Source organism: Falco punctatus (genome assembly GCF_963210335.1).
Source record: "Falco punctatus genome assembly, chromosome: 2".
Taxonomy (NCBI): domain Eukaryota; kingdom Metazoa; phylum Chordata; class Aves; order Falconiformes; family Falconidae; genus Falco; species Falco punctatus.
This window is the reverse complement of record NC_137581.1, coordinates 77,550,474-77,577,055: the sequence shown is the minus strand read 5'-3', so window position 1 is coordinate 77,577,055 and position 26,582 is coordinate 77,550,474. Positions and strand designations below refer to the sequence as shown.

Sequence of the window (26,582 nt, the reverse complement as noted above, 5' to 3'; positions counted from 1 at the left end):
AAGAATTTTATAGCATTAAAACTAAGTACTTTTTCTTTTGCCACCTTAGTATCTTCTGTGGATCCATTAAAGCAGGAAAAAACTACCACTGCAGTATGAAAAGACCCTGCTTAGGTTTTTCACCTTTCTTAGGGAAGAAAAAATCCAACAAAGGGTCCAAAGACTTTCTTTGCTAGTAGAAGCATTCTATTTTTATTTCTAAGAAAGCTTTCTATATTGTCCATATACCCTGTCATATGAAGAAAAATCACCACACGTGCTTGTTCTTCTCAACATATCCAGTGACATATTATGATTTTCTTAACAAGGGCAGTTATAACTCTCAGGATATATTCAGGTCCACTCTTCCCTGCCCATTACTCTGTGTCCTCTGAAAGAATTGCAGAGATCTGGTATTTGTGGGTTTTACTACAGAAGAATCAAAATCAACAGCCACTTCTTCCACTCTTGAATTCATAGTGTAATTGTCATTTACTCTGCTTCAAAGCAGATGTCCTCCATTTGAGGATATGAATTGGATCTGTAGGAAAAGGGCCAACTGTGGAAGCAAAAGATGACATGCTCAACTCCAAATAAGCAACTTCAGAAAGGTTGCCAGCAATTGTAACTGATCACAATTTCAGTAAACTTACGCCAGTCATTGTCTGTCTATCTAGTCTAAAATGACCTTGTGCACATAAACAGAGAAAGTAAGTCACCTCTCAACAACTCACAAAATATTGTTAAAATCACAACAGGTGATAGGCCTAGTGTCCAGACTCATAGCGCTCAGCAGACCCAAGGCATGCACCTCACATTTCCCCTTTTCCCACCACTGTACTAGCTCCCTTTACACACGGGTATCTATAAGTGAACTTTGATGAAATTTCAATCAATTAATTCATTAATTAAACACCAAAAATCCCATCCCAATATGCTTTCCCATTATTCGTTTTTTAGTTACATCTGATGTTTTTGTTCCGAGTAGCAGGCAGGAACAAGGAAAACAAACCAGATTCTTTGTCAGAATCTCACAAGCCTCACACATGAAAGTGTAAACTAATGTGCGCTGTTCCAGTCTCTTTTATCAAGGAAATATGTTCCCTCACAAATGAAAATGCTGAAACACATATTAGACATTACTCCTTCTACTAAATATTTAGAGCTGTGTTATTTATCATTGCATGAAATCCCTGCATGGTTAAGATCTAATTCATAAACTGTAACTTTACTCTATTTCACATTAGCCTAATATGTAAACATACAAGAAGGATTTATATATATATATATATATATATATATATATATATAATTACAGGTATGAATATGGAAAGTGGAGTGTAGAACTTCCTTACTGTATTTATCTGAGGTAAGTTTGTACAAACATACCTGCATGCATGGAAAAAATAAGTAAACTTATTAATATGTTGGATATCTGGCTTCTCTGTTACTCTCACGTTTACATAATCTTCATGTGTTTACCCCATACACAGCTCTGCTTAAATTAGATAAATATGTGGAAATGCATACATATTCCATATTTTGATCACTTTGGTGACCCAGTCAGTCATTTTTGCTCTGTTACTAGTAAATATTTGCACACTGTCAGTGCAACAGGCAGAATGTTGCTCTTGAAGATGCTACTGAGCCATATGCATTGTGCTTTGGTAGACTTGCAGCCACAATTCACTGATGATGAACATAAGGTGTATATGACAAAACCTAACATATATGGTTTTTAAGAATAACAGCAGAGTTGCACATCAGAACTGTGTTTTTGATCAGAATATAGAAAAATACATAGGTTAAAATTAAGCATATAGCTATTCATAACTGCTCATTGCCCTTCTGTCCAAAATTGTGTCAAGTTCAGGAAAATATTTGAGAATATAGGTTTCCAGATTCCAGCCTGATACATCATGGGAAAACTCTGTGTAGAATAACATAAAGATCTCACAAAGCATGCTTTAAAGTGTAAAGAGCAAGATAACAAGTGTACCCAGCATAAACTGTATGAGCATCTGTGTACATTTATTATTTGATTACCGAAGGACACGAAGTAGAATACAGTGCTGCAAATTACAGCACCCAGCATAAACACCATGAAGCCCAAGATGTTTTGATCAATACCTTCAAAGAGCTTCCTTCCAATTATGAATTTCAAACTTTGTCACTTCTTGTATAGAACAATGCCATCTATGTTTTACATAGTGTCATGTGTCAGGGATGATACACACTACAGTAGATACACACAATACAGTAGATACATCACTAAAACAAATGTATTAAAATTAAAAATCACAAAGAGCATAGAAAGAAGGGAGGGAAGCAAGCAAAGAGGTTAGGAAGCTATGTTTCAGGAATGATGCTCAAAAACCTTTCTGGTTTGGTCAACCTTTTATGGTTTCAATGAACACTGAATCACGTTCCTAAGAGAGGTATATACTGTAAAATCTGTAGAGATATTGTTATAGTCATACTGAGAAGTATTATTAGTTTACATTCTGATCTTTACTATGTATTTTAGTAATACAATCTAATGAATAACAGAAACGGCTGTGTTTTCATACCATAATTGCATTACATGTAATTCACCCCTGTTGTCTCCTTACCAGATGGTGTACTGGTAGAATTTAGTGGATGTATAAATGATGAATTTGGACTGAAATAAAATCAACCTTCAATTGTGAAATGCGTTTTACATTCCATTACTTATTTCAGGACAGAACTCTGAAATGTAAAAGCTTGAAAATCAGCAGAGGGAAATAACAAAGGAGTGTTACAGTGCCATACAAATGAATCATTGCAATTCATGCTCTTCATAGACTATACTTTTCTGCATGCTCAGCTCTCACTGATGTAGAGAGAGTGGGAGACACAAAATTACTATTTATGAAATTTGTGGAGGACACAAAGAATGGTAAATAATATTGAGGACTGATCAGTTACACAAAGCAATCTGAATTGCTTGTTAAGCTGAACATATTGAAATATTATGCAGGTAGAGTGGAAAAAGCAATCTTAGAGGAACAAAACTTGTAATGTTCCACCAGTAAAACTTGTCAGACCTCAACAATAGACACTGGAGCCTTGACTGGCGGAGTTTGTGCAATGGTCTCAAAGTCTCAGGATTCACATAGCTCAACAACAAATGATGCTTGCGTTTCCACAGGGCGAAGTAGCAAGAAGGTGATTTTACAATGGCAGTGGTAAGAGTAATACAGGTTTCTTATGACCAGCTCTGTGGCCCACATTCCAGAAAGAATAAATGGAAAATAGAGAGCTACAGGAAAAATAAATATACTCAATGACTGGAGAAGCCACTGTAGAGTTTGAGAGATGGGGGTTTGACAAAATGAGACAGCTATTGAAGAGAATAGAATAGAATCGTCTATTTCAGTTGGAAGGGACCTGCGATGATCATGTAGAATAATTGCTGACCAAGTTAAAACATGTTATTAAGGGCATTGTCCAAATGCCTCTTAAACACTGACAGTCTTGGTGCATTGGCCACCTCTCTAGGAAGCCTGTTCCAGTGTTTGATCGTCCTCTCAGTAAAGAAATGTTTCCTAATGTCAAGTCTGAAACTCCCCTGTCACACCTTTGAACTGTTTCCGTGTGTCCTGTCACTGCATACCAGTGAGAAGAGATCAGTGCATCCCTCCACTTCCCCTCCTCAGGAAGCTGTAGAGAGCAATGGGGTTACCCTCAGCATCTTTTTCTCCAAACTAGACAAGCCCAAAGTCCTTAGTTGCCCCTCACAGGACATGCCTTGCAGCCTTTTCACCAGCTTTGTAGCCCTCCTCTGGATGCATTCGAGGACCTTCACATCCTTCTTACATTGTGGGGCCCAGAACTGCACACACTACTCCAGGTGAGGCTGTGTCCATGATGAATGCAGCAGGATAATCACCTCTTTTGACCAGCTGGTTATACTGTGTTTAATGCATCAAGGTAGCCCAGTGACCAAGCTACTCTTTCTAAATATCTTGAAGATGAGAAAGTAATTGATAATATAGGAAACTTCAGCCTAGTGCAAATGGGTCTTATGAATGATGGATAAATAAATTCACGCCAGATTCAAGACACACATTTTTAAAAGAAATGTGATTAATTATGTGTGAAAAATACTATGATACCTCCCATTCACAAGAAGATGAGGGTGGTTATTTGAAAGGAACACTTCAATCAAAGATTCAAAACCTGGGCAAAATTCTTTCATAAAAGTTTTGAAGGATGCAATATTAGATTTTTGGTGATCTTAAAATCTCAACATGGTATTCATGAACCAAAGGTAGCTGACATAATGCTCTTACAGAGACAGAAATCAAGGTAGAGATGCTACATCTTAAGTAAATGAATTATGTCAAATTTTGCCCCCCCTCCAACATCATAGATAGCAAATGTATGAATTTTTCCTATTGTATTTTCTGATTTTTAAAATCCATTTTTTCTGTAAAAAGAAAATATTTGGGACAATGTCTATGGCTTTTTACCCTTAGTTATTATTTATATAATCACCTCCAGTGAGATCAATTTAATCTTAACTTAAAATGGCATTCACCACTGAACCTGGACTGTTCAGAGGAATTAAGATTTTTAGTAGGATGCAGACCTATATTTCCCTTAACTGCTTAAATGCAGCAAAGGGCTGGAGGATTTGTCTGTTAATCCTGGAAAAATGACAGCCATACAAAATGTTGACTCATCTCACCAATAGATCTATAAAACTACCATTAGGCTGTTATCACTAGGAACAACACTGTGTGGGTTGTCCATGTGCAAATGAGCACAAAATCACAGCTGGTATTTCTAATTCTGTCCAACCCAAGAGATATATGATCTCAGAAGTATCTGAGATAATTACACAAACTAAATCAAACCCAAATACTGAATTCCCAAGTGAAAAAAAAAAACTTTAATGTGTCATATATAACTATTGAACCGTTTACTTTCCATCTGTGTACTCTCTAATTTTTCTTGTCACATATTCTAATTATGAATAATGCCCATAACCACACATGCTTATACCTCTTCCATCCACCACTCCAAACCCTGCTGAGAGAGTACACAAATTTGTTATTCTAGCATCCTGTCTAGAGCAATCTCATAATAACTCAACTTGTAACATCAGCAGGCATTAAAACAGAAAACGATTCTATATTACAAAGAACATTGCCAAAAAGTATTTTGTTTGAGTAGAGTGAATACTACACAAGAAACTGCTTTTTGAATAAATGCTCTTTCTTTCACTGGTTTGCCACCATTTGAGGAACAGCATCACTTTTCTCACATATTGCGTTTCGAGACAGACTCTCTTCAGATTGCATGCAACGGTTATAATTACAGCTTTAAATCCAGACTGGAGCTAGTCTTATAACAGCCAATGTGATTCACAAGAATTTTGACCATAGTAACAGTGAGGAAAACTCTTTTCTAATGTAACAATCCCTATTGCAGCATTTCATCTTTCCACAATACAGAATGCAGAGGCTTTTCAGCACAAGAGGGACCTGAAGATTTCTATAAAGCCTTATGCACGTGAGAAGAGGAATTCAAGGATGGGGAGATGGAAGGAAAGGGTAAAAAGTAGTGGCAGTGTGTACCAATTCAATTGCTAGAGCTCTGTTTATATTAAATGCAACCCTGCGAGCAATTGACTCATGAGTAGCTCTCATGTTATATGCAAAAAGTAATTAACAGAAAAGGCAGGCTGAACATAAATTCTTCCATAATTCAAGTTGTGGAAACATCAAGCTTAATGCTGAGTAAAAGTAATATGGTTATTTTGGTTACATTCATCATTCAATGTCTTGAAAATTATTTTTTTAAAAATATTTTTAAAATCATATACCAAGCAGCCCTGTTCTATGAAGATATATATATAATAGTATGGGGCATACGTTCTGCAAATTCCTCTGAAATACTCAATATCAGCTGTGATATCTGTGACACAGACATACTCTACAAATACCACTGCATATTTTATACCTATATCTACATGCAGATTTGCAAAAACAAATGCACCATTTTGTCTTGTTTTCTCCAAGTCATAGTCAGAAGATGTGCAACCACAGAGTGAACTAAAACCCGACCTCCACGTGACTCATTCCAGCTGCTGCTTAATCAGTATTAGCCAGAGTTAGGGCACAGTTCTGCCCTGAGATATTCATGCAGGTCTCCTAAAAGCATTAGGAGTCACCAAGCTCTGCTGACTGGCCATAGGACTTTATTTGTAACTAAACCTGAGAACTAGAATTATTCCATGGGTTAGTTCGCTTACATTTTTCTCTCCATGTGTGTTTCTCTAGGCAGGGAGAAGTCTCTTGTTTAGCACCTCTAAATAAAGATGCTGAATAAGTGACAGTTTATTTATGAAATAATGTATCATTTGGTATAACTACAGCTGGCACAAAAATCCCTTAAACATATGTGATTGTTTGCAAACGTGTCCAGTGAAGGTGGAAACAATAATACGTTTTTTCTTTAACCTTTTGCACCTGAAAACATTTGATATAAATCACAAAGATCTACAAGTTACATTTTTTCAAATACTCTATTTAAAATATGCATTGTATTATAAGCACTCACATAAGCAGTTTTCATCGTATTGCCTGTTTATAAGTGAGAGTTGTTCATACAAGTGCTTAAGATGCTTAAAGCACAAGGGCTCCATCTCTGTGGTTACTTGAAAGTGGCTTTAGGGTTAAGCTGAAAGGCAAATCAGCAAACCACAAATAAGCCCTTTGCCCTTATAAATGTATTCAGGAACAAGTTAAGTGCAAACCAGTTAGGCAGGCTGAAAGGCAAACTCCAGCTCTGCCCAGTGCTGGGGCAGGGTACCCAAACCTGCTCTTGCCCACAGCTATATATGTATCTATCTATATCTATATCTATACCCAGCTACCTGCAGTATACCCCATCTGCTGTCCCAACTTTGTCACGTACAAGCCTGACACTGGGCAAATAAGAGGGCTGGTGTCCCTCCCGTGTGGCTGCTAGAATCACCTGCTGTCAGAGCAGATGGGATTTGTTGACAACTTGAACCTACATGGACTACCTGCCTGACAAAGCAGGGTCTGAGGGGGTTCATCAGCCATCTGAGCATAAAGCCACACTTCAGCCTGCAGCAGTGTGTACTGAGACTTCCCTCTGACTGAGCAATTCCTTTGCAAAAGATACAATTTTCCCATGGTCACGTATTGAATGAGTGATGGAACTAGAAACAGAATCCAGGAGTCCCAGATCAAAGTATCCTAATTTATAACTAACAGAGACAGAAAGCCACAACAGGAGGATGAGGGTGCCTCTGTCAGTCTTCAGGGAAAGTCTTGCTGACAAGGAGTAGTATTTCACTATTCAGTGTAAGGGTTTGATTTCTAAACGAACAGACACTCTGAGAAATTATTACTGAAGAGTCCCTCAATATTTTCATGTCTTCTGTCTCCATGTCCCCAGCAGTTCAGCACGTCATTAAAGCACTGCTGATTGTAATGACTGCTTGCCAGAAAATGGTGCAACTAGGAGAAAACGGGGAGCTGGTTGCGCTGAGTAAGCTACTGTCATTTACTCACAGAGGGGACACGGAGCCACAAGCACAGAAGGTGCACAAGTTCAGGCTGTCTTCCTTCCTTCCTTTTGCAAACCAGTGCTTCATTTTTAACATTATTCAGACACCTCAAGTCTCAGCAGTAATTCTGAAATGGAAAACAGTCAGCATTTCCAGGCTGCAAAAGCCAAAAATCCATGTAGGAAACAAAATGTCTTCCACTGAAATAAAAACAATGCTGCAAACCACAGCAGTAGTAAATCAGAGTTGAAAGAACATAAAGCTGATTTTGAATCTACAAAGTTTCATAGAGAATCAAAGACCTAACAACGTATGTAAGCAGGAACTGTGGATTTTACATCATTTTGCATGCTCAGTATGCAAGTGTCTGCTTCAATTACAATTTTATGTATATCAACATTTCATAATTGTGTTAGTTTATGAACATAAGCCATATTGTACTATAGTACCATATTGTCATGACATCCCTATATTAAGCAGCTCCTTTTTTCTTTACCATGAATGGAGACATAAAGTACAGATGAACTTCTGAACCCATATGTATCACGACTGTTAGGTTAGAGGGGAAAAAAAACCTTTTGGGCAGCCAAGACTCAGTGGCCTGAGAAGCTTCTCCCATCAACAAGTAAGGGAGCACTTCAGAGGTGATAAAACACTACATAAATCTTCCAGGAAACAGATAAGAAAATGAGCAAGGTCGCACATCCTTAATATTTAACTCATCTCAATCCCACTGAAGAAGCACTTTTTCAAAGAGAGTTAAATATATCCAACCCGTAAAATGAATCAATATATGCCATAAAAGAGATGGCCATGTAGGGAGTGAGGGGTAATTGTGACAGTTCATGAAAAAGAGCTAAAGAAAAGTGACAACTGCAAAGTCCTGTTGATCTCCCCAGGCAAGTGAGATGGTCTTTCATAATAGGTGACAGTTTTTTATCCCCAGATAATTAGGAGAGTTAGTATGTTTCTATGAATAAATGTGGGCTGAAAAATAAATTCCATAAATTGACAATCAGCCTTTCTTCCCTACTGAGTGCAAAGTTGTCTTGTGTGACACAAATGACGCCACAGAGTGTGTCAGGCAACTGTATCCAAATATTCCCTAATTAGTATCAGCCATTAACCTTCAGTCAGTGGATCACTGAGGTCAGGGCTGGGGTTTTATAATCTGGTCAATTTACACCTATCTCCCTGTGAAGTCAGGACTGCAGAGGGGCTGCTGATCAGAAGTATTTCCTACACAACCACAGAACCATTTAGAAAGTCATTAGGCCCAATTAAAATCCAACTTAATCTGTACAGTTGGCCTCTCCACAGGCCAAGCTAAATTTCCTTAGTCAGCAGGAGATAAACTAAGGTACCTGAACATATTTCAATCAATACTGGTTTTCAGCAGGAAATCTGAGGTTTGGCTAAGCAAAATTTCATTAAAATTATCTGCTGCAAACATAAAAGAATCCGCTTTTGTCAAAAGCTGACTGCCACAGAAGTTTTCATTTTTCCAGTAAAGGAAACCACATGAAATTTTTTTCATGAAAATCCAGTTGTTCCGATACTCCTGTGCCCCTGTTCTGGACTGTGAGCTGGGTCACTGAAACATCCCAAGCCATGCCATAGATACAGGATGCACAACACGGGCTTAGTGTAAAACTGTGATGCACTAGAGAATGAGTGTTGCAGGCTATTAGCCCACCCACAGAATGGTGGTGACAAGAGACGTCTAAACTGTGACATCTACTACGTACAAATACATCTCTTTTCAGCCAAGGTTTTTATACAGAACAAATACCACCTCCTCAAAAAATCTTACGGAAGTGTAAAGCAAGATGGTCAGATAGAATCATAGAATGGTTCAGTTTGGAAAAGACTTTTAAGATCATCGACTCCAACCCAACACTGCCCAGTGAAGAATTTCTTCCTAATATCCAATCTAAACCTCCCCTGGTGCAACTTGAGGCCATTTCCCCCTGTCCTTCCTATCACTTGTTATGTGGGAGAAGACACTGACACCCACCTCCCTACAACCTCCGGTGAGGTAGCTGGAGAGAGCAGCAACATCTCCCCGGACCCACCTTTTCTCCAGCCTGAATGACCCCAGTTCTCTCAGCTGCTCCTCACAGGACTTGTGCTCCAGACCCTTCACCAGCTTTGCTGCCCTTCTCTGGACACGCTCCAGCAGCTTCATGGCTTTCTCGTAGTGAGGGGCCCAACACTGAACACAGTACTCGAGGTGGCGAGTACAGGGGGATGATCCCTGCCCTAGTCCTGCTTCCCCACACAGGTCATTGCACCCAAAACTGCCCACACGTGGCTTCATGAATCTGATCAGGTATAACACAGGGAAACAAGAAGATATTTCTGTGTCTGAGTTCACTGCAGTCTTTGGCTTCTCTGGAGGCTACCAGCAAGGTTAACAGCGACTGCCAAGCGTAGCAATGGTGTCATTACGGAAACACCTGTCCACGGGACCACAGCGATACAGCTCACCCACAAAGGCCGCCAAACAACAGATGGTAGCAACTTTTGATCACTACCAACACGGACTGGATTTGAACCAGCTAGTTAGAAGTACAAATATTTCCAGCTCGTTTATTATTCTTTTCAGCTATTTTTCCCCCTGCTAATATCATATATTATGTATTACCTTACATTAAGTCCTGGAGAAGGACTTGATTGGAAAAACAACAACAACCTTCTCCTTGCTGTGTAATACAAAATAGAACTGGCCAACTTGGATGCCTTCTGTTTACATTTTACATTAAGAGGGCAATTTCACACTGCCTACTACTGATGCTGCAATATTTCCATGCCCACTTTTTTTTGTTTGTTTAACTCATTTCATACCAGAATTAAAATGAGAAGGCTCATCAAAAATGTCACGTCTTCTCCATTATAAGGAGTTTCTGTCAGCCCTCTGCCTGCATTTTTGTTTTGTTATAACATCAATCCGTTCACAAAACGAGGTCAGCTCTGTGGCTGGCCTAGATAAAGCAGCAGGGATCCATCCCTTACCCGGTCCCTGCTGTCCATCAGCCAGCCTGTGACTGTGCCCCTGCCCAGGTGACTGCTTACTCCACATGCAGTTACAGGTCTGGCCCTCCTAACCCAACCATTTCCGCTGGAGCCACTCAAGGCACAGGATTTCTTTATACCCAAAATCATCCAGCCTGCTCTCATCCAGACGTCTTTTGCCATTCACGGAAAGTCAATGATTTAAAGGCGAAGCAGAAAGCTAAAAGTTAAAAGCATCCAAGCAGATTGCAGAAACCATACGTCGTACGGCAGGCATGCTGCAGCAGTGTGTGGGTGGCCGGCTGCTTGCCTGGCTGCCTGCCTGCCGCTCTTTGCACGCCAGCGGTACACCTCCAGGACGCTGCCGTACCGCAACCAGCCCCAGTGGCACAGGGTGCACACATTTCAGGAGACCTGCACAGACCTCTTGGGTTTGGAGAACTTTTGGATCTGCTGTTATTTTGGCTTCTATTTATGAGCCTGTTGTGTAATAAAGAAGTGTGCTAGGGGAAAGAGAGAGGCTTTTCTGTATCTCAGACGTTATTACTTTGACAGAAATTAAATTATAAGCCCTTATCACCACTTAGGAGTGGAAAGCACTGGAGGCTATAAACCTGGGTGAAATCTTAATCCTGTGGAAAGCAAGGGCAAGATTACTGTTGACATTAATAGAGACAGGATCTCAGTCTATATATTTGTGTGTGTGCGTGTGTGTGGTTTGCATTTTCACAGAGAATTGGGATTACTTATTAGCTGACATGCAGAGACCGGCAAAGACTGCCCACAGTATCATCAAAGCTTATGGAAATGTTCCTAAGTTTCTTGTTTCCTTTGAAACCGCCTGTACAAGCCAAATAAGAATCTCCTAAACCCAGTATGTGTTTTGGTTTAGATATAATTTGTTTGTAAAATAGCACGCTTGAGTGATTGCATGTTTTTTTGTTGTTTCCTGAGATTAATATTCATTTGGGAAAATGAAAGTAGGAGTGCATTATTCTGTGTTTTATTAAATCACATTAGTTACTGAGCTTTAAGTGGTCTTCTCAGTTGGAAATAAATCTCACAACATTGGCTAGTAAGTTTCAGCTGTAGATACCATACAAAAGCAAACTGGCTGTGAATGCACTATTTCTAATGCAGCATTTATTATTTTGTATCTGTAATTTCTGACTTTCCCAGAAACAAGATGTACATAGTTTTTTGTTGGTTTTCAAGCAAAAAATAAGAATGTAAATTTTGTGCTATAATCATTCCTAACTCATCCATTTGCTGATTCTGACATCTCCGTGGAACTAGATCTGTGAATTTTATGAAATTCAGCTGTCTGGTTTTTTTTGCCTAAGCACTTTCTGGCAAAGGCAGATCCTCCAGTGACGTTAATGACTACAGATTCTTTAGCATACGTGGAAATATAACAAGCAACTCCACTGGAAATTTGCTCCGGGTAACCAAAACACTGTTTTTCTTAACACCTGCTAGGTTTCACATTAAGTTGTATCTGGGTATGAAACAATTAAAGAGAACTGATAGTTTGTTTGGGGTTTTTTTAATACAAGCTCTGAAATTAGACCTTCGTATTTCTCTTTGTCTTTCATGTCTGAACAGACACAATATTGTTTTAGAACACACATCCTCTCTAATATTTTTTTCTTGTCCTAACCAGAAGCCTCTTTTGCTTCACCTTAAGATTTCTTCTAGCTGAGTGCCATCCCTGCATTGACTCTTCTCAGTTTTTCTCATATAGCCACACTTCTGCTCCCACCCAAACCCCTGGCGATCTCCTCACTGAATGGAGATGGATCCCTTTTTCCAGGTTTGCCCCCTCAGCCCTTCTCATACTTCTCAAGAAGCCATGCTACTCAGTCATCTTTCAGTCTTCACAGTTCACTGTATCCCAGGACAGGATTCATTTCACTTAATTCCAGCAGTTCTAGAGCAGGTATTGAATCCACAATAATCATAAAAGCCCCTGGAGAGCCCCCAGAGAAGGAAGTATCGGCCAGGGATAATTCATCCCATCGTTACTGCAACCAGATTCTGAGCTGCTCAGGTTGCTGAGGTTTACATGCCTACACCTCTTCCTCGTGGCAAGCTCCACAAAAAGGCTGAGACATTTTTAAACTTCAAAAGGCAAGGATGTAGTTGAACATGAACTAAGGTGATGGAATTTTAGGTGGTAAAAGCTGTTATTTGACAAGAAAAGACAGAACAGAAACAGAACGGATTTAGTTACTGCTTTTACCCCCTGCTCCTCTCCTTGTTTCCATGGGGGGCCTCAACCAACCCCGGGAGCGGTGGCAGTCACTGGCAGACACTGCTGCTCCTGCGTCACTCTTCCTGCTCCTGCGTCACCCCCACAGTACGTGTCCTTCCTGATCCTGACAACAGTTTCTCAAGCTCTCCTGGAACAGCAAGTCCTGGGCACCATGATGGAGAATGTCTCCCTGCTTCTTCTGCTTCCGCTACTCAGTGGTTTTTGGTACTGCTCCCCTGAGAAGGCTCTGCAGCTACCCTTGAGGAGGGGCAATCTCCCCTCCCTTCAAGGGTTCCTCCTCACCCACTGTCCTTAGAGGAACATCGCACTTGTGGGAACAGACTTTTAAAAAGAGCCCAAATATCTTTTAGTAGATCTTCAGTAGGATATGTCTAAGGCATGAAGAACAGAATGGGTCTCCTCCAGTGTTCACACAGGAAGTCTATTTCATTGTGCACCTAATTTTTAGATGAAAAATAACCCAAACGGCCAAATGGCCAAGTGTAAAGCAAGCATAAAAATATCTTACTCGTTAGATGACAGGAGGAATAACAGCTTTAGCTGTATCTACTTTTCATAGATAGAAGTGCTGGTACAATGCACAGAGCACTGGGAAAAACACAGTTTCTGGTTTGTAGGAGAGTTTAGAGCACAAACTATTCTACAATATCTGGACCTGCACTCTTTAAAAATTATTTGAAAACACATATGATTTAGGAACACCTTTAATTTATCAACCCTATTTTCAGCTTCTGTTTGTTCACCGTGAAAACCATCACGCATGCAATAGAAATTCTAGATAAGCAACAGAAAAACTGGAAATCGCACTCTGTCCTTGGTATATACCATGGCCTGGTGCTGTGACTTTTTTTGAAGTCTGATCCTCTAGATCCCATGGTTGGGTGTTAGAGTCCAGTGATCCAGAGAACAGAGATCTAATACCTTTGTATCAACCCAATCCCATGTTGTCTTAGAGGTTTTAAAGGCCTTCACAGCAAAGATACTGTTTTGTGGGTTTGTCAGGTTATGACAGTCACAGCATTGAACGTCACAGCATTGAACTTGGTAAGCTTCAGCAATAACCCAAATCTTGCCTAGAAATGGTGTCAAGCCCGATCCTACATGCCCCCCCACCCCCATCCTAGACCATGAGGGGATTGGCACAGGAGTGTGGGACAGATTTAAGGCAGACTCCTCCAGAGATGTGCCAGGTGAGGAATCCCAGGAGCTCATCCAAAACTTTCAATACCACTTTGCACCGTATGAAAGAGCTGGAAGGTGGAAGGATCTCACAGTCTGGACTGTTACTATGAGTAACAAGTTCACCTCCAGTTTTTCAGCAGCATATGACAGTGACCAGTTCTTTTAGCTGGACTTCAGAAGGGACAGTCACCTAATTGCCTGTTCCAGTGTTAATGCATTATCCACGAAATGTGAACTGCCTCATGAAGCAAGCAGTGGTAGCACTATATGTATTTCCACTATATTTAATTTCTCGTGAGGCACAAGAGAAGAGAGACACCAACACCACAGCTGGTGTGTGATCTCATAGACTTGGACAAAAAGAAATCAAGATGTTAATCCAATTACTTTCTGTGCAAAGTCCATTTTTCTGAGTTCAGAATTTACAAATCAAAAGTAAAAATGTAGTTATAATTATAGGAAGAATGGCGTCAGCTTGTAAATACTGTCAGGTTTACAATTTCTAACACTGAGCTATGCAGCAATGGTTTATAACTGGTATGAAACAACAACAAAAAAAGTTCCTTTTACATTATCCCAACTTGTCTTATTTTAAATTAAATAGAAATCCATCCTTGCTTTAGAGACCATGCATTTTAAAATATAATTCCTTTTAGAACTGATAGGTTTCTGTAGCCAGACATAGCACTTTCCTCATTTCACCAGGCTCAGTGCCTACGCTTATGTAAGGACACCCTCTGAAAGGGCATGTGCACACTTTGACTACAGAGTTTAGCCTCCTTGCAAATTGTCTGTAAATGATGGGTGGATGGAATCCATCTTCCTTAAAATCTCCTCAGCAGAATTGTCCTCTGTGGATGTCATTCAATGTCAGGGTACCTATTTGTGAGTAATATGATCAGTCTGTCATAGTTGAACTCACTACCAAGTTCTACCTTGAAACTAGAGCAAGAGCCAAAAAAATAGGGTGGCTGTTTCTTATGTGCTTAAATCTAAAGAAATAAGATTTACTTTCTTTTTTTTCCCTTTTTTTTAATTTATTTTTTACATCAAATGACAATAATATATCCACTACAATTTATGGGCTTTTTTTCTAAATTGCTACTACCTTCTTTAGTTTGTTTCCTATACAGATTTGTTTTTATTGATACAGATCTTTTACATCCTTAAATTCAGTATCAGTTTAATTGTGGTCTTTGGATAAGACACCTGCAATGACACAAATGGCAGCTGTCTGGCCAAGAATTAACATATTGGCAGGTGCCTCAAGCACCACAACAGGTACAGAACAGATAGAGGCAATACCAGCTTTCAAATCTCTCCATTTAGGGCAAGGGGCTCCTTGCTTACCATGCTAAGTCAGCCTGAAATGTACTGTTTCAAAATATTACTATTTTGTAAGAGCATAAGGCTTTTAAACCAGTTATTATACAGTTTTGGAGCCTTACCAAAGACACCAACCCCCGGATAAAATTGTAATAAATAGTGGTAGGGAGGAAAGTAGCTACTGCAAAGCCTAATTAAGTATTTTGATTAGTTCATACTTGCTGCATTTTGGCTGCTGTTTATAATTAATTTTATTATCTGATGAGTAGTTTTCAACTACTCCTTTGTTTACTTAATTGGGCAGTTTATAATCATCACTTAGAAAAAACTAGTTTTCCTCTTTGCTTTTATAACTGATCACATTCACTAAGCCTTTTTGCCCTTTCAATTTCAGTGCCTTTTGTAACACTGGCAGGATTAAACTCAAGCAACAAACCAGCTTTCCAGTCACAATGGCAGGGTGCTGAGCACCATTTCTTACCCACAGTCAAACACAGACCTTCCTTTACCTTCAGCCACCTTTTCCTGCAATATGCAACCTATTCCCCTCTAACACTATTTTGCTATTTGAGTCCATAGTGGTGAATTATTGCACCTATGGAGAGGTCCATGGCAGAGGAGTGTCCTGTGGACACAACCAGTCAGCCCTGTCATGAAATGACTGCAGAATCAGAGCCAGTACCACAAATTCATACCCATTTTGCAGCAGGAAGGAGCCGCCATCATTTTCAGTACCTTACTTTAGACTTTGAACAACGGGGCTCTTTACAGTTTTTAGCTTTTAACTTTTGAAGCCGGTTATTTCCTTTCTCTTCTTTGGGCAAGACAGTAATTCAGTAAGAGGAGGGGACACCCAGCCAAAACTATTTTATATTGCAGAGCAGGAAAGTACCAGTGAAATGTGTTGATTACACAAATTGGGGCACTACTGTCTGTAAAACAGAAAGACTGGGAATATCAGTGACTGGTATGACCTTGAAAACTAGAGTAAAATAATAGGGATGGGACGAGATTTAATAGTATAAAGTGCAGAGTTATGAATTAAACAGAAATGCCTGCCCTCAGTTATAAACATGATTGGACTGACAAGGAAAGAGAAGGAATTGACTGTATCCTCCTCAGTCGGAGGGTAACAGAGCCATGAGTGCAATATAACTGTAAAGAAGTAAATGTGATCCTACATCATATCAGCTAAGACGTTTCCTGCAGGAAGAGGGGAATATTGTTTCTGTTGTACATGACACTGATGAGCCCTTTCCAGTAATACTGTCACAATTCTCGTTCCTCTGCACCAGTAAGATGAATTTAAACTGATATTGTACAGAGAAAGACCAGCAGGCTGATAAGAAGAATGGAGAGCTCATGGCACAAGGGAAAAACAGCAAGAATTGGTCTAGTTCAGCCTAAGAAAATAAAAACTAAGAGGGGACTAAGCTCTTCACTATAAATATATTAGATCAGATTAAGGGAAGGGAGAAAAGGAGGTAAGCATAGTCCTAAATTAGGGGAAAATTTACTACCTGAACAAAAAGATTTCAACTAGATAAGCAAAATTTTAAAGTACAGTGTCAAAGTGAACTTCTAACCATCAGAGAAGTGAGTAATGCTTCAGGAGTTGTAGCAGGAATTAAAAACAAAAAAAAACAAAAAAACAACAAAACAAAACAAAAACCAGATTGGTTTTACAGTAAACAGCAGTCATTGGAAGGAAGGAACTGTACGGCACAGTGCAGATGTGATCCAATGATCCTGCGTGTTGCTTCTAGACCTTTAGCCCTAAACCACAACAGCATAACCAGGACATTTTATGAGCTAAATGTGAGGAAATGTGAGGCTGAAGTAGAAATGGGAGGCAGAGGACTAGAGAGGAAAGACTAATGCAATGACAGAGAAGCAGTGATGGATTGCTGTATAACATATGTAAGAAAGACCACAAATGCAGTATTTAACCGGACGACTGTAACAAAAATTTACCAGTTGAAAATTAAAATTCAGTATTGATTAAGAAATCCCAGCCAAACAAGAAAGCGGAAGGGAGTCACTTGAGATTTAAAGACTTGAAATAATTACTCATAAAAGAAGTAGAAGGGAATTAAAATTAAACAAGCCTTAATTAATCGGAGGGGGGGGGGGGGGGGGGGGCGGGGTGAGTTTCATATGATTGGTATGTGCCCTGCAATTTACAAAGAAAGACAAATACTCAGAAAAATGTTTGTTTTCCAAGCATGAAGCTACATTAGCAGAGAAGACAGTTTGTACATGGGATGCTGTGGGAAAGATGGGGAGATTTTGCTTCTGCATGCAGCAAAATTCCTAGCTTCAGACTGCATCTCTGCAATGGCTGCAAAACAGCTTTACATAAGCAGCTTTTATAATGCTCCATGAAGATCAATAGCTTTAGGTTGGCTTATTTGTTTTGTTTTGTTCCTCTGTTACAAACGTACTTGACTGCAGACAGGAAAGTTGCTTTGTTGCGTCAGGTACTATCCAAAAATATCAGGAAAGATAGACTTTACCTGGCAGAATACAGAAGATAGATAAAGGGCAAAGGGGAGAAGGTTATTGCAAACCTCTCCATAATAAATCTTGGCAACTGTGACACCTAACTTCATATTTATAGCCATTCCCTATCTTGACATCCAGAAATGGGAAGGCTAGCAAGTGAAATAGGAGCTTTTGTGCAGTAAAGCAATCTTAAATATCAGGCAGGTTTTCAAAACAGCTGTGCTAGGTTTACCAGATTGCATTATGGAAATGTTAGACACCAAAAAATCATGCATTGATGTGTAAATAAGGAAAAAAAAATGGGGGTGGCAGGCTGGGAAAAAGAATTCCCTCTGGTATTCTTCCTGCCAGAAAACAAAATCAGACAGCTTCCACCCACTAGTCTCTCCTTAGCTCCCCGTCAGTTTCCAATGGCTTGCTCTGCGAATTTCCCCAACTCCAGCAAGTCACAAAACCCACTGAGGATTCAAAATTACTGTTAGATTAGCAAATTTTGACCCTTTGTCGATACTACCAAGTTGTGTGAACCAAAACTGTTTTAGCTGATCTTTAAGCAGACATTTCTAACCATAGCTTTCTTACCCTTGTGCAGAAAAGCTCTCAGTGTCACCGTGTGGTATGAAGCAATATCTAGACTTACACGTTTTAGGCCAGTGAGAAGAAGTGTAGTAACAAGAGGAGGAGCAAAGAACACTCTAGGCATGGTGGTTTCTCCAAAGCTGCCAGACAATTTGTTCCCTCTATACATCAAATCACCCCCAGTCGTGATCTTCATGTGCTTTGGGTTTGTGATGTTGTCTAAGAGCTGTGGGTCAGGATCAGCTAGCCGTGACTGTCAAAGTGTACATCTTAGTCATAAAAACAGATGCTTTTTGATGCATTTAGGAGTGATTTTGATATCTCCAGCTAAGTGCCATAATTCTGAGAAGAACATTGGACAAACTTTGTCTTACAGCTAAATAGCAACCCTTTAATAAGGCAGATTAAAAAACACTCTTTAAAACAGTTAAAACTCAGAGTTTATGTATGAAACAGTGTTCTGTGGCTGAAATTCTGCAGACACATTGTTAGTTCATCTACTCACCCCTTCCAGAGGAAAGGAGGGATGTATACCAAGAAAAGTAAACACTTCAGAACTCAAAGGGAAGAACCAATAGCTCTGGCTCAATTTCATCAGACTTCAAACATGCAGTGCTGTCATGCACGGGATTGCATGTACAGAATGCACACAGCAAGCAAAACCCATACATGCAGGACTGGCATAGGTGATTCAGCATATCAGAAACTACAGTGTAGGCGGCAAGCATTGCGTACACTTATGGATGTGAATTAAATAATGCTAACATGAAGCTACACAAGCTTGCAGATAAGGTCATGGGAATATCACATGTGTTCACAATTTGCACTGGGAGCTGTAGCTTCACTTAAATGTAAGTAACTCCAGTTGGCAAGCATACATCAAAATCGCTCCTAGAGAGGCGCTGGCAAGTGATTTCTCCATGTATAAATGCCATGTTGCATTGGCAAAATGAAAACTGGAGGGTGATAATCATGCGTCAGATCCTGGATTAGGCAGTCTCCGTATAATCTCTCCACGACCTCTGCACAATTCCTACACAATTAATAGGAGGCAAGGGTGAGAAAACCCTCCAGAAGGCAATTCAGAACTGAAGTTTATTTTAGGTGCACTGAGTAGCCCTTCATGGGCTCCTTTCTTCAATGGTCTAAACAAAGCAGACTCCTAATGTAAATCCCTAAGGTCAGGCATCTAAAGGAGGCTGTACCAATCCCCTCCACCTCTTATCCTTATCAACCCATGCCTCTACTTTTGCTATTGTTTAAAAAATGTACTGTGCAAAACCAATTCCAAAAGTCTCAAGCTGATATAAACTTCAGTTCCTGACATAAACTGTTCCCTCAGGCAAAGCACAAGTCTGGTGAAGTCAAGTTGTTTCTGGGACTCTCTGTCCAAAGGGAGGTGGGAGGGATCTCTGAGTCAAAGCTCATTAACTGAAATCACCCTGAACAAGCAATATGGATTTAGAGACTGCCAGTTCAAGTACTGCTTTGGCCTTCAACTGAAATAGAAAGGAAAAAGAAATCTCAGCAACATACCAGTCAGGCATTTGCCTGGGACCTTAAGAAAGTAGCAGGCATCTTTTCTGTGTGTGCTAGCATAAGTATTAATAGACTCTGAGAGGTTCTGCAGTAAGATTCATGGAGCTGGCTTAGAGAAAACTGCAACTGGGACAAATAGATTGAAGGGGGACAGCAGGCTAAGTATAAAATAATGATTTGTGCACCTGTTCAAGAGCCATTTTAGTTTGTGTGGCCCAAGAGAAAAAGTGCCATTTGGAAAGCACAAGGGTTTGTGCAATTTAATGATGTTATTATGGTTCCAAGCTCAGTGTAACCATCCATATGCTGCTCCTTCTGAAATATTTAACAAACAAAAGAGACAAAAGGCCCTATCACACATCACATTGTGTCAGGATTGCTAAGTTGGGAAGGAAAAGCTCATACATATCCTTGTTCCACAGAAACACTTTCTCCATTTTGATTATGCCCACTTTTCCTGCTGTGTTGGCAAATGAAAACACAAAAAAATGAGTAACAAGTAAGGCAGGCTCTAGAAAAGCAGCTTCAGCTTGGAGAACAGACACTGTTCCAGTAGATATGTTCCTACCACAAGGGAAGAGATTTAAAGAACAGTAGTTTGCAAGAAGAAATGAATAGCTGTGCAAATCTCCAAGGAAGAAGAGGCCTTATATTGCTCTTTTCAGTGAGGTTCCCTTTTATGGAAAAAGCTTAAGAAACTAGAACACAGCCATTTTTTTAGACTAGCATGCTATAATACGTCCACAACACAAACGCATGGACTCATGAGATTAGACGGAGAAAGAAAAGATTCCCAGAAAGTAAATTAGGAAATGTAGGAAGGTGTGAAGAGGAATGGTGAGGTGAGAAAGGAAATGCAAATAAGGAGATCTTACAAGTTAAAGCAGTGCTGGTTTAAAATACTACTTTTGTCTCAGAAGGGGGAAAAAAATAAGATCACTGGTGCTCCATGGTCCAGGAGCTCAGATGAACTGTGGAGCTGGGCTTGCAGCCTAATCTTAGGAAAAAGAGGAAGAAAAAAATACAGAGAAACTGGTATGACTTCTGAAAGTGCAGATTGTTATTGTGTTACCCAAAAAGCCACAACCCCATTCTGCTTCCTACAGAATAGGTGCCTTGGTTTGGAAGATGGGTAATTTAACACGATGTAGGCACACCACGTGAAGTGTAAGGTGGAGTAGCCCGGAAAGGACGCGTCCTACAAGAAAAATGATCAGTGATGTCTGGCAAACGCCTCCTTGGTTCTGCTTTTCAGCTAGGTTTTCTAAGAAAAGGAGGCTTAACTGACTGAACTTGTGCACCTGCCTGCTTGTCCGGCGGCCGCCCACTCTTCCCAGGAACGTGGCACCTGTTGGCCGGTTTCAACCAAACCTGAGAGTGGGAAAGCGCTGTCAAAGATGCCGCCTTCCCTCGGGGAGGCGGAGGTCCTTTTGCGGTGCCAGATCAGCACTTATTATGCACCAGCGAAGTCCTGCGGGACACAGAGCCAGGCCTCCACCAGGCGCCTGGATGCACCTGCGGTTCTCCCGGACGCCCCGCCGGGGAGGACGCCCCGGCGGAAGGCGGCACGCCCCGGGGCAGACGGCGGGGCGAGAGGCTGCCGGAGCCGCCGCCCGCACTGCCGCGGGGGAGAGAGCCGGGGCCTCGCCCCCTCCCACGCCCGCCGTGTCACCCACCCCCACGGGAGGCGACGGGGCTCTCCGGCGGGGGCGGCTCCCCGCTCCCCGCTGCCGCAGCTCCGCTCCGCGCCGCATCTCGCCTCGCCCCCCCACGGCAGCGCGCCCGCTCGCGGGGGGGCGGCGCAGGCACCGGCCAGGGCCGCCCCCGCGGAAGGAGCGCACCACCCCCGCCGCCCAGCGCGGCCCGCAGGTGGCGCTGCCGGCAGCCGCGCTCCCACACGCCGCCGCCGCCGCCGCCGCCGCCGCCGCCGCGCCGGCCGGGCTAGCGCAGCCCCCCGGCGCCGGCCGCAGCCCCTGGGCCCGCCCGCGGCCGCCTCCGCGGGGCCGCGCCTCCCCCGCCCGCCCGCCCGCCCGCCGCGCCGCCTCCCCTCGCACCCGCACACACGCAGACACGCGCGGCAGCGCCGCGGCCGTCCGGTCGCCCCCCGCTCTCGCTGCGAGCGGCGCGAAGCGACCCGGAGCGGAGCCCCGCAGCGGGCGGGTGCCGCTGCCCCGGCGTGCCCGTCTGCGCGGCGGCGGAGCGGCGCGGGAGGTGGGCGAGCGGCGTGGGGCATGGAGACGCCCGACAGCATCCTCGGGGCCGTGTGACAGCGAGCGGCGCTTGCACGCGCGCACCCACCGGCCCGGAGCCGGAGCCGGTGCAGAGCCGGGCAGCGCCGCCCTGCCCCGTCCCGCGGGGAGCCAGCATGGAGTGAGAGCAGCGTGCCGCCGCCAGGTAAGGCGGGGGGGGGTTACCCGAAGGGAGGCGGAGGAGGTGCTGGCTCGGGGCTTGCGTTTCGGTGCCTGTACCCTCACGGCTCGTTGCCGCCGCGGTCCTCCAGCCCCCCCCACCCCCCACCCCCCGCCCCCAACCGCCCTTCCTCAAGCCCCCCCGGCAGTCACAACGGCAGTGCGGGGGGATGCGGGGTGCGTTACTTATGTAACCGGGGGGCGAGCAGCCTCGGCCGCTTTCCGCTGGGCAAGCGGCGAGGTGGCGGCGGGGGAGCCGCGGCTGAGAGGGACACGGCGGGAGGGCCAGGCCGGCCCCGGGGGGCCGTTTCCAGCTGCCGTCGCGGGAGCCTCCCGTGTGTGAGCCCCGGCCCCACGCCCTCGGGTACAGCGCTGCCGCCGCGACGGGGCCGGGGCTCTGCCGGCCTCCCCTCGCCTCGGGGCTCGACAGCGGGCACCCGCGGGCGGGGGCGACCAGGGACGACGTCTCGCCCGGCCGCCCCCTCCCCATCAGCGCTCCAGCGGCAGTGCCGAAACCGGGAAGAACTTCAAAGCGGGGTGGCAGGGATGTTGTTTTGGCTGCTCCGATCTCACTCCTTCTCTGGGAGGGCAGTGGGGGGCGGCTGCGCTGCGGGGAGCTGGGGTCACGCTGAGCCCGAGGCGGGCAGCGCTCAGGGCAGTCGGGGCGAGGCTGAGGGGAGCCGGAGCTAGGCTGAGGGGGCAGCGGCCCCGTCCCCGCTGGGCGGGCAGGGAAGGGAGAGCCTCCGCCGGGGGAGAGGGGCAGCGGGAGTGGAGGGAAGATGCTCACGAAGGGGTGCCCGTCTCCTCTGGATCGGAGGGAGAGCGAGCTCGGTATCACCATGGCGACCTGAGGGAGGAAAAATCTAAATAAATAAATAAGTAAGAGATAACTCCCCCCTTCCCCTCCCCCGGCACCCGCCGCCGCCCCTTCCCGGCCAGGTCCGGTCCCAAAGGTGGGGGGAAAGATATCACAGACAAAACTTCCCTCTCGTTGGAAAGGGGAGCGACGAAGAGCCTTGGGACCCTGGTGGGGAAGGGGCCACCGTACAGGCTCAGCGAGCCGCGGCTGTCCCCGAGTCGCTATGCGCGGAGCCTCCGGCCGCGGCGGGCAGAGGAAGCTGCTTCGAGGCGAGCTGTTCGTGGCTGCTTATTGCTGTGCCAGCCGTGCCCCGCAGCCGCCCGCTGCCCTGCGCTCCTCGGCCCCGCCGCGCACCGCCAGCCCCGGGGCTTTGCCGCCGGCTGCGGGCCCGGCCCGACCCCGCTTCAGCACCGCGGACAGCGGCGGCAGCGGCGGCAGCGCGGGCGGGGGGGAACGGCGGGCAGCGGGGGAACGGCGGGCAGCGCGGGCAGCGCGGAGCAGCGCGGCTCCCGGCGGCCGGCATCGGGATGCTTTGCATCGGGGCCCTGCGCTGGGGAGGACCGGGGGAACCCCGCGCCTCCCTCTGCTAGAGTCAGTCCTGAGCACAGTGCCGCTCCCCGCCGGGTGCCGGGAGCCAGAGGAAGCCTCACCTAGGGCCGCTAAACTTTCCTGAGCTAAATGCATGCAAGAGCTGAGAGCAAACACGTTAATGAATGGTACCTTTTACACGTACTTGCTCGAGGTTGTTTCTTACGACTCGTTTGCAGTGGTTCTTTGTGACTTGTTATGGTGAACTGCTTCCCCAGTAAGACTGTTCACACGCACAACATCCATAAAATGAGTCCTGCAGAAATTGTGAAAAATATGGATTCTCGACTTGTTTTCCTTAAGAAAACTTGTTGAGAAATTGCACTTGAAGAAATTGCACTCTTAGTGCAGGGAGCTATCCCACTGCTGAGGTACACAATTAGACAGGTGGAGTTTCTGCCAGTCAGACAGACACGATCAACTAATCAGAAAAAAAAACTCCTGATCATAAACTGTTCTCCTCAGGCATTTGGTGACCAGTTTAAAAAAACATACTAAGTGGAGGAAAAAGGTATTCAGGTTAGTGATAATTCACCAGAAGCCAAGATATACTTATTGCATTGATAGGTTTTAAATTATTGTCTTAGTTTTCCTATACATATCTTATGCTAGCAGTTACATATGCAATTATAGCTTGAGACTATGAAAAAATATTCTAGAAAAGCCAACAGCATAATGAATAATATTCACTGGGGAAGATAGCACTGGATTAGTCACTTTTCTGCTGTTCACCATGTCAGGATGTTCTTTTTGCATTAAGCAAACAAGATTTATTTAATCTCGCCTCGGTCCTGATAGGCAGTAAACTATAGATACATCTAGAATTATTGGTTTTGAATCCAAATCCCCAGCCTCTTGAGGTTATGCTTTAACTATAAGCAAACTGTCAAATCACACCAGCTACTGGGTTCCTCCTTTGTTATAAATTGTCTGTTTCAAGTAAGTCCTAGCCTAGCAGAGACAACCACATAGGTGAGTCTTACTCTAGCATGGGAGTTAGTTGGGCTTTGTACTTATGCAGGGACTCCAAGCAAATTCATGTCTTAAGAATAACAGGTTCAGGGATTTTTAACTGTAGAAGCACATTTTGCCCTAACTATACTTCTCGACAAGCCAATTGAACTAGTCAGTTAAGCCTTTATGGAAATGGAGACCTGAATTTTTTAATTATGGGCCTCACATTTTCAGACCTATCTCAAAAGGATGGAAATAAAGGACTGAACTGTAAGTATGGGCTTGGGAACTCAGTACTTTCCTGTGGGAAAATGAGGAAAAGTAATAGAACACAACTCTTCAGGGCAATTACCAGATCATTTATAATACTTGAAGCTATTGATTTTGTTATGTAAGACAATACTCCTGCAGTGTCAGAATAATTTTATCAGATAATTACAAAATTATTTTGCCTTATAAGCAACATTAAATAAATTAATTATAGAAACATCAACAGAAAATTCCACAAGCACAACCTTAATCGGTTTAGTAAAAGACAGAATTCTTTGTGGAATTTCTGCCAGTGCATTTACACCACATTCAGTATGAGCCTCCCAAGTTGCATGATTTCTCAGGAGTTGTTTATGTGCTTCTATAAAAGTAAGAAGTAAAAGAATTCATATTAGCATTTGCTCAAATAAATTAAACTATGTCTTAAGTAATAATGGTTGAAGCGTTGTAGAGAACACATTTCTAAGTTATTATTTCTTTAATTTTCATTGTTAAAAGCTTGGGAGCTCTGTTCAGCATTTTCATCATCTGCTTGATACAGAATGTTGCATTTTAATTGGGACAATTAAACACCAGCAGTTTTTAGAAATAGATATGGTTTAGGCTAATGTGTTTGTTGCATTTATGTTGTACAATTTTTACTAGTGGAGGCAGCTTGATAATAGAAAACAATATTCCTAGTTTATTAAGTATTAATATTTTAATGTTGATCATGCAGAAAGAGACCAAGAGACCTTCTTAAACAATGAATGCTAAATTTACCAAACAGTAAGCTCAGGAAAAGAGTTTTAATCTCATTCCCACTTGATAGTGACTTCCTGGGAGACTTGGGTTTTTCCTCAAAACTGTGCATCAGATGCTTTACTAGAATGCTTTTCATATTGGAAATACAATGTTATTATACGTGTGTTATGAATAGCTGGAATAAAAGCATTGAACAACAAGAGGTTCCATTTCAAAGCAGATAATTTTAACATTAATGGCTGTTGCGACCTACATGGAATGTCAGCCACTAGCAATCGAGGTAAGCACAGCTGAAACTGTCAAATCAAAGGCATAAAAACTGTCATCAGTTATATTTCCTCACACCAACCAATAAAACATTGTAATTATTTAAAAAAAATCAGAATAAAGTCAGATTTATGGGATTGCTACTTTCCCTTAGTTAAGTTAGCCATAAACAAGTAGTGCAGGATCAGACCCATATCAATTTGTGGCAATAAGTCTAACCATTCCATCAGTTTAAAAGCAAAGCAAAACATGTTTAGATCAGCTGTTTATACAGGTCACTATGATGAAGGAGAAACTGAGAGAGGGGAAATTATATTATGCTTGAAAGAGATATCATGGCTCATAAGGGTGCTGGACTAGATCCTGTGTAAAAAGGACCTCTTCAGTAGTAAGTAAACATTAGATCAAGTCTAATGAAAAATTATTTTCTTGAACAGTAGGCCCATTAAAATGTCAAGTGATGTTGTAGCTATCAAGTGTGTAGGCAGGACTACCCCATATGGTCCAAGACAAAGGCAAGCT

At 43.0% G+C, this 26,582-nt stretch overlaps 1 protein-coding gene across 2 annotated transcripts in view; it reads left to right on the top strand.

Moving 5' to 3' along the window:
* The first annotated feature begins 6 nt into the window (after window positions 1-6).
* KCNJ6 (potassium inwardly rectifying channel subfamily J member 6) overlaps window positions 7-26,582 on the top strand; it is a 192,532-nt gene continuing 165,956 nt past the window's right edge. The window contains exon 1 of one of the 2 annotated variants that reach the window (XM_080376612.1): window positions 7-22,364. In XM_080376612.1, the coding sequence (XP_080232738.1) occupies window positions 21,426-22,364 (939 nt within the window). In that variant the 5' untranslated portion in view covers window positions 7-21,425. The remainder of the gene's footprint in view (window positions 22,365-26,582) is intronic. The other variant, XM_080376616.1, reaches the window with a different exon arrangement.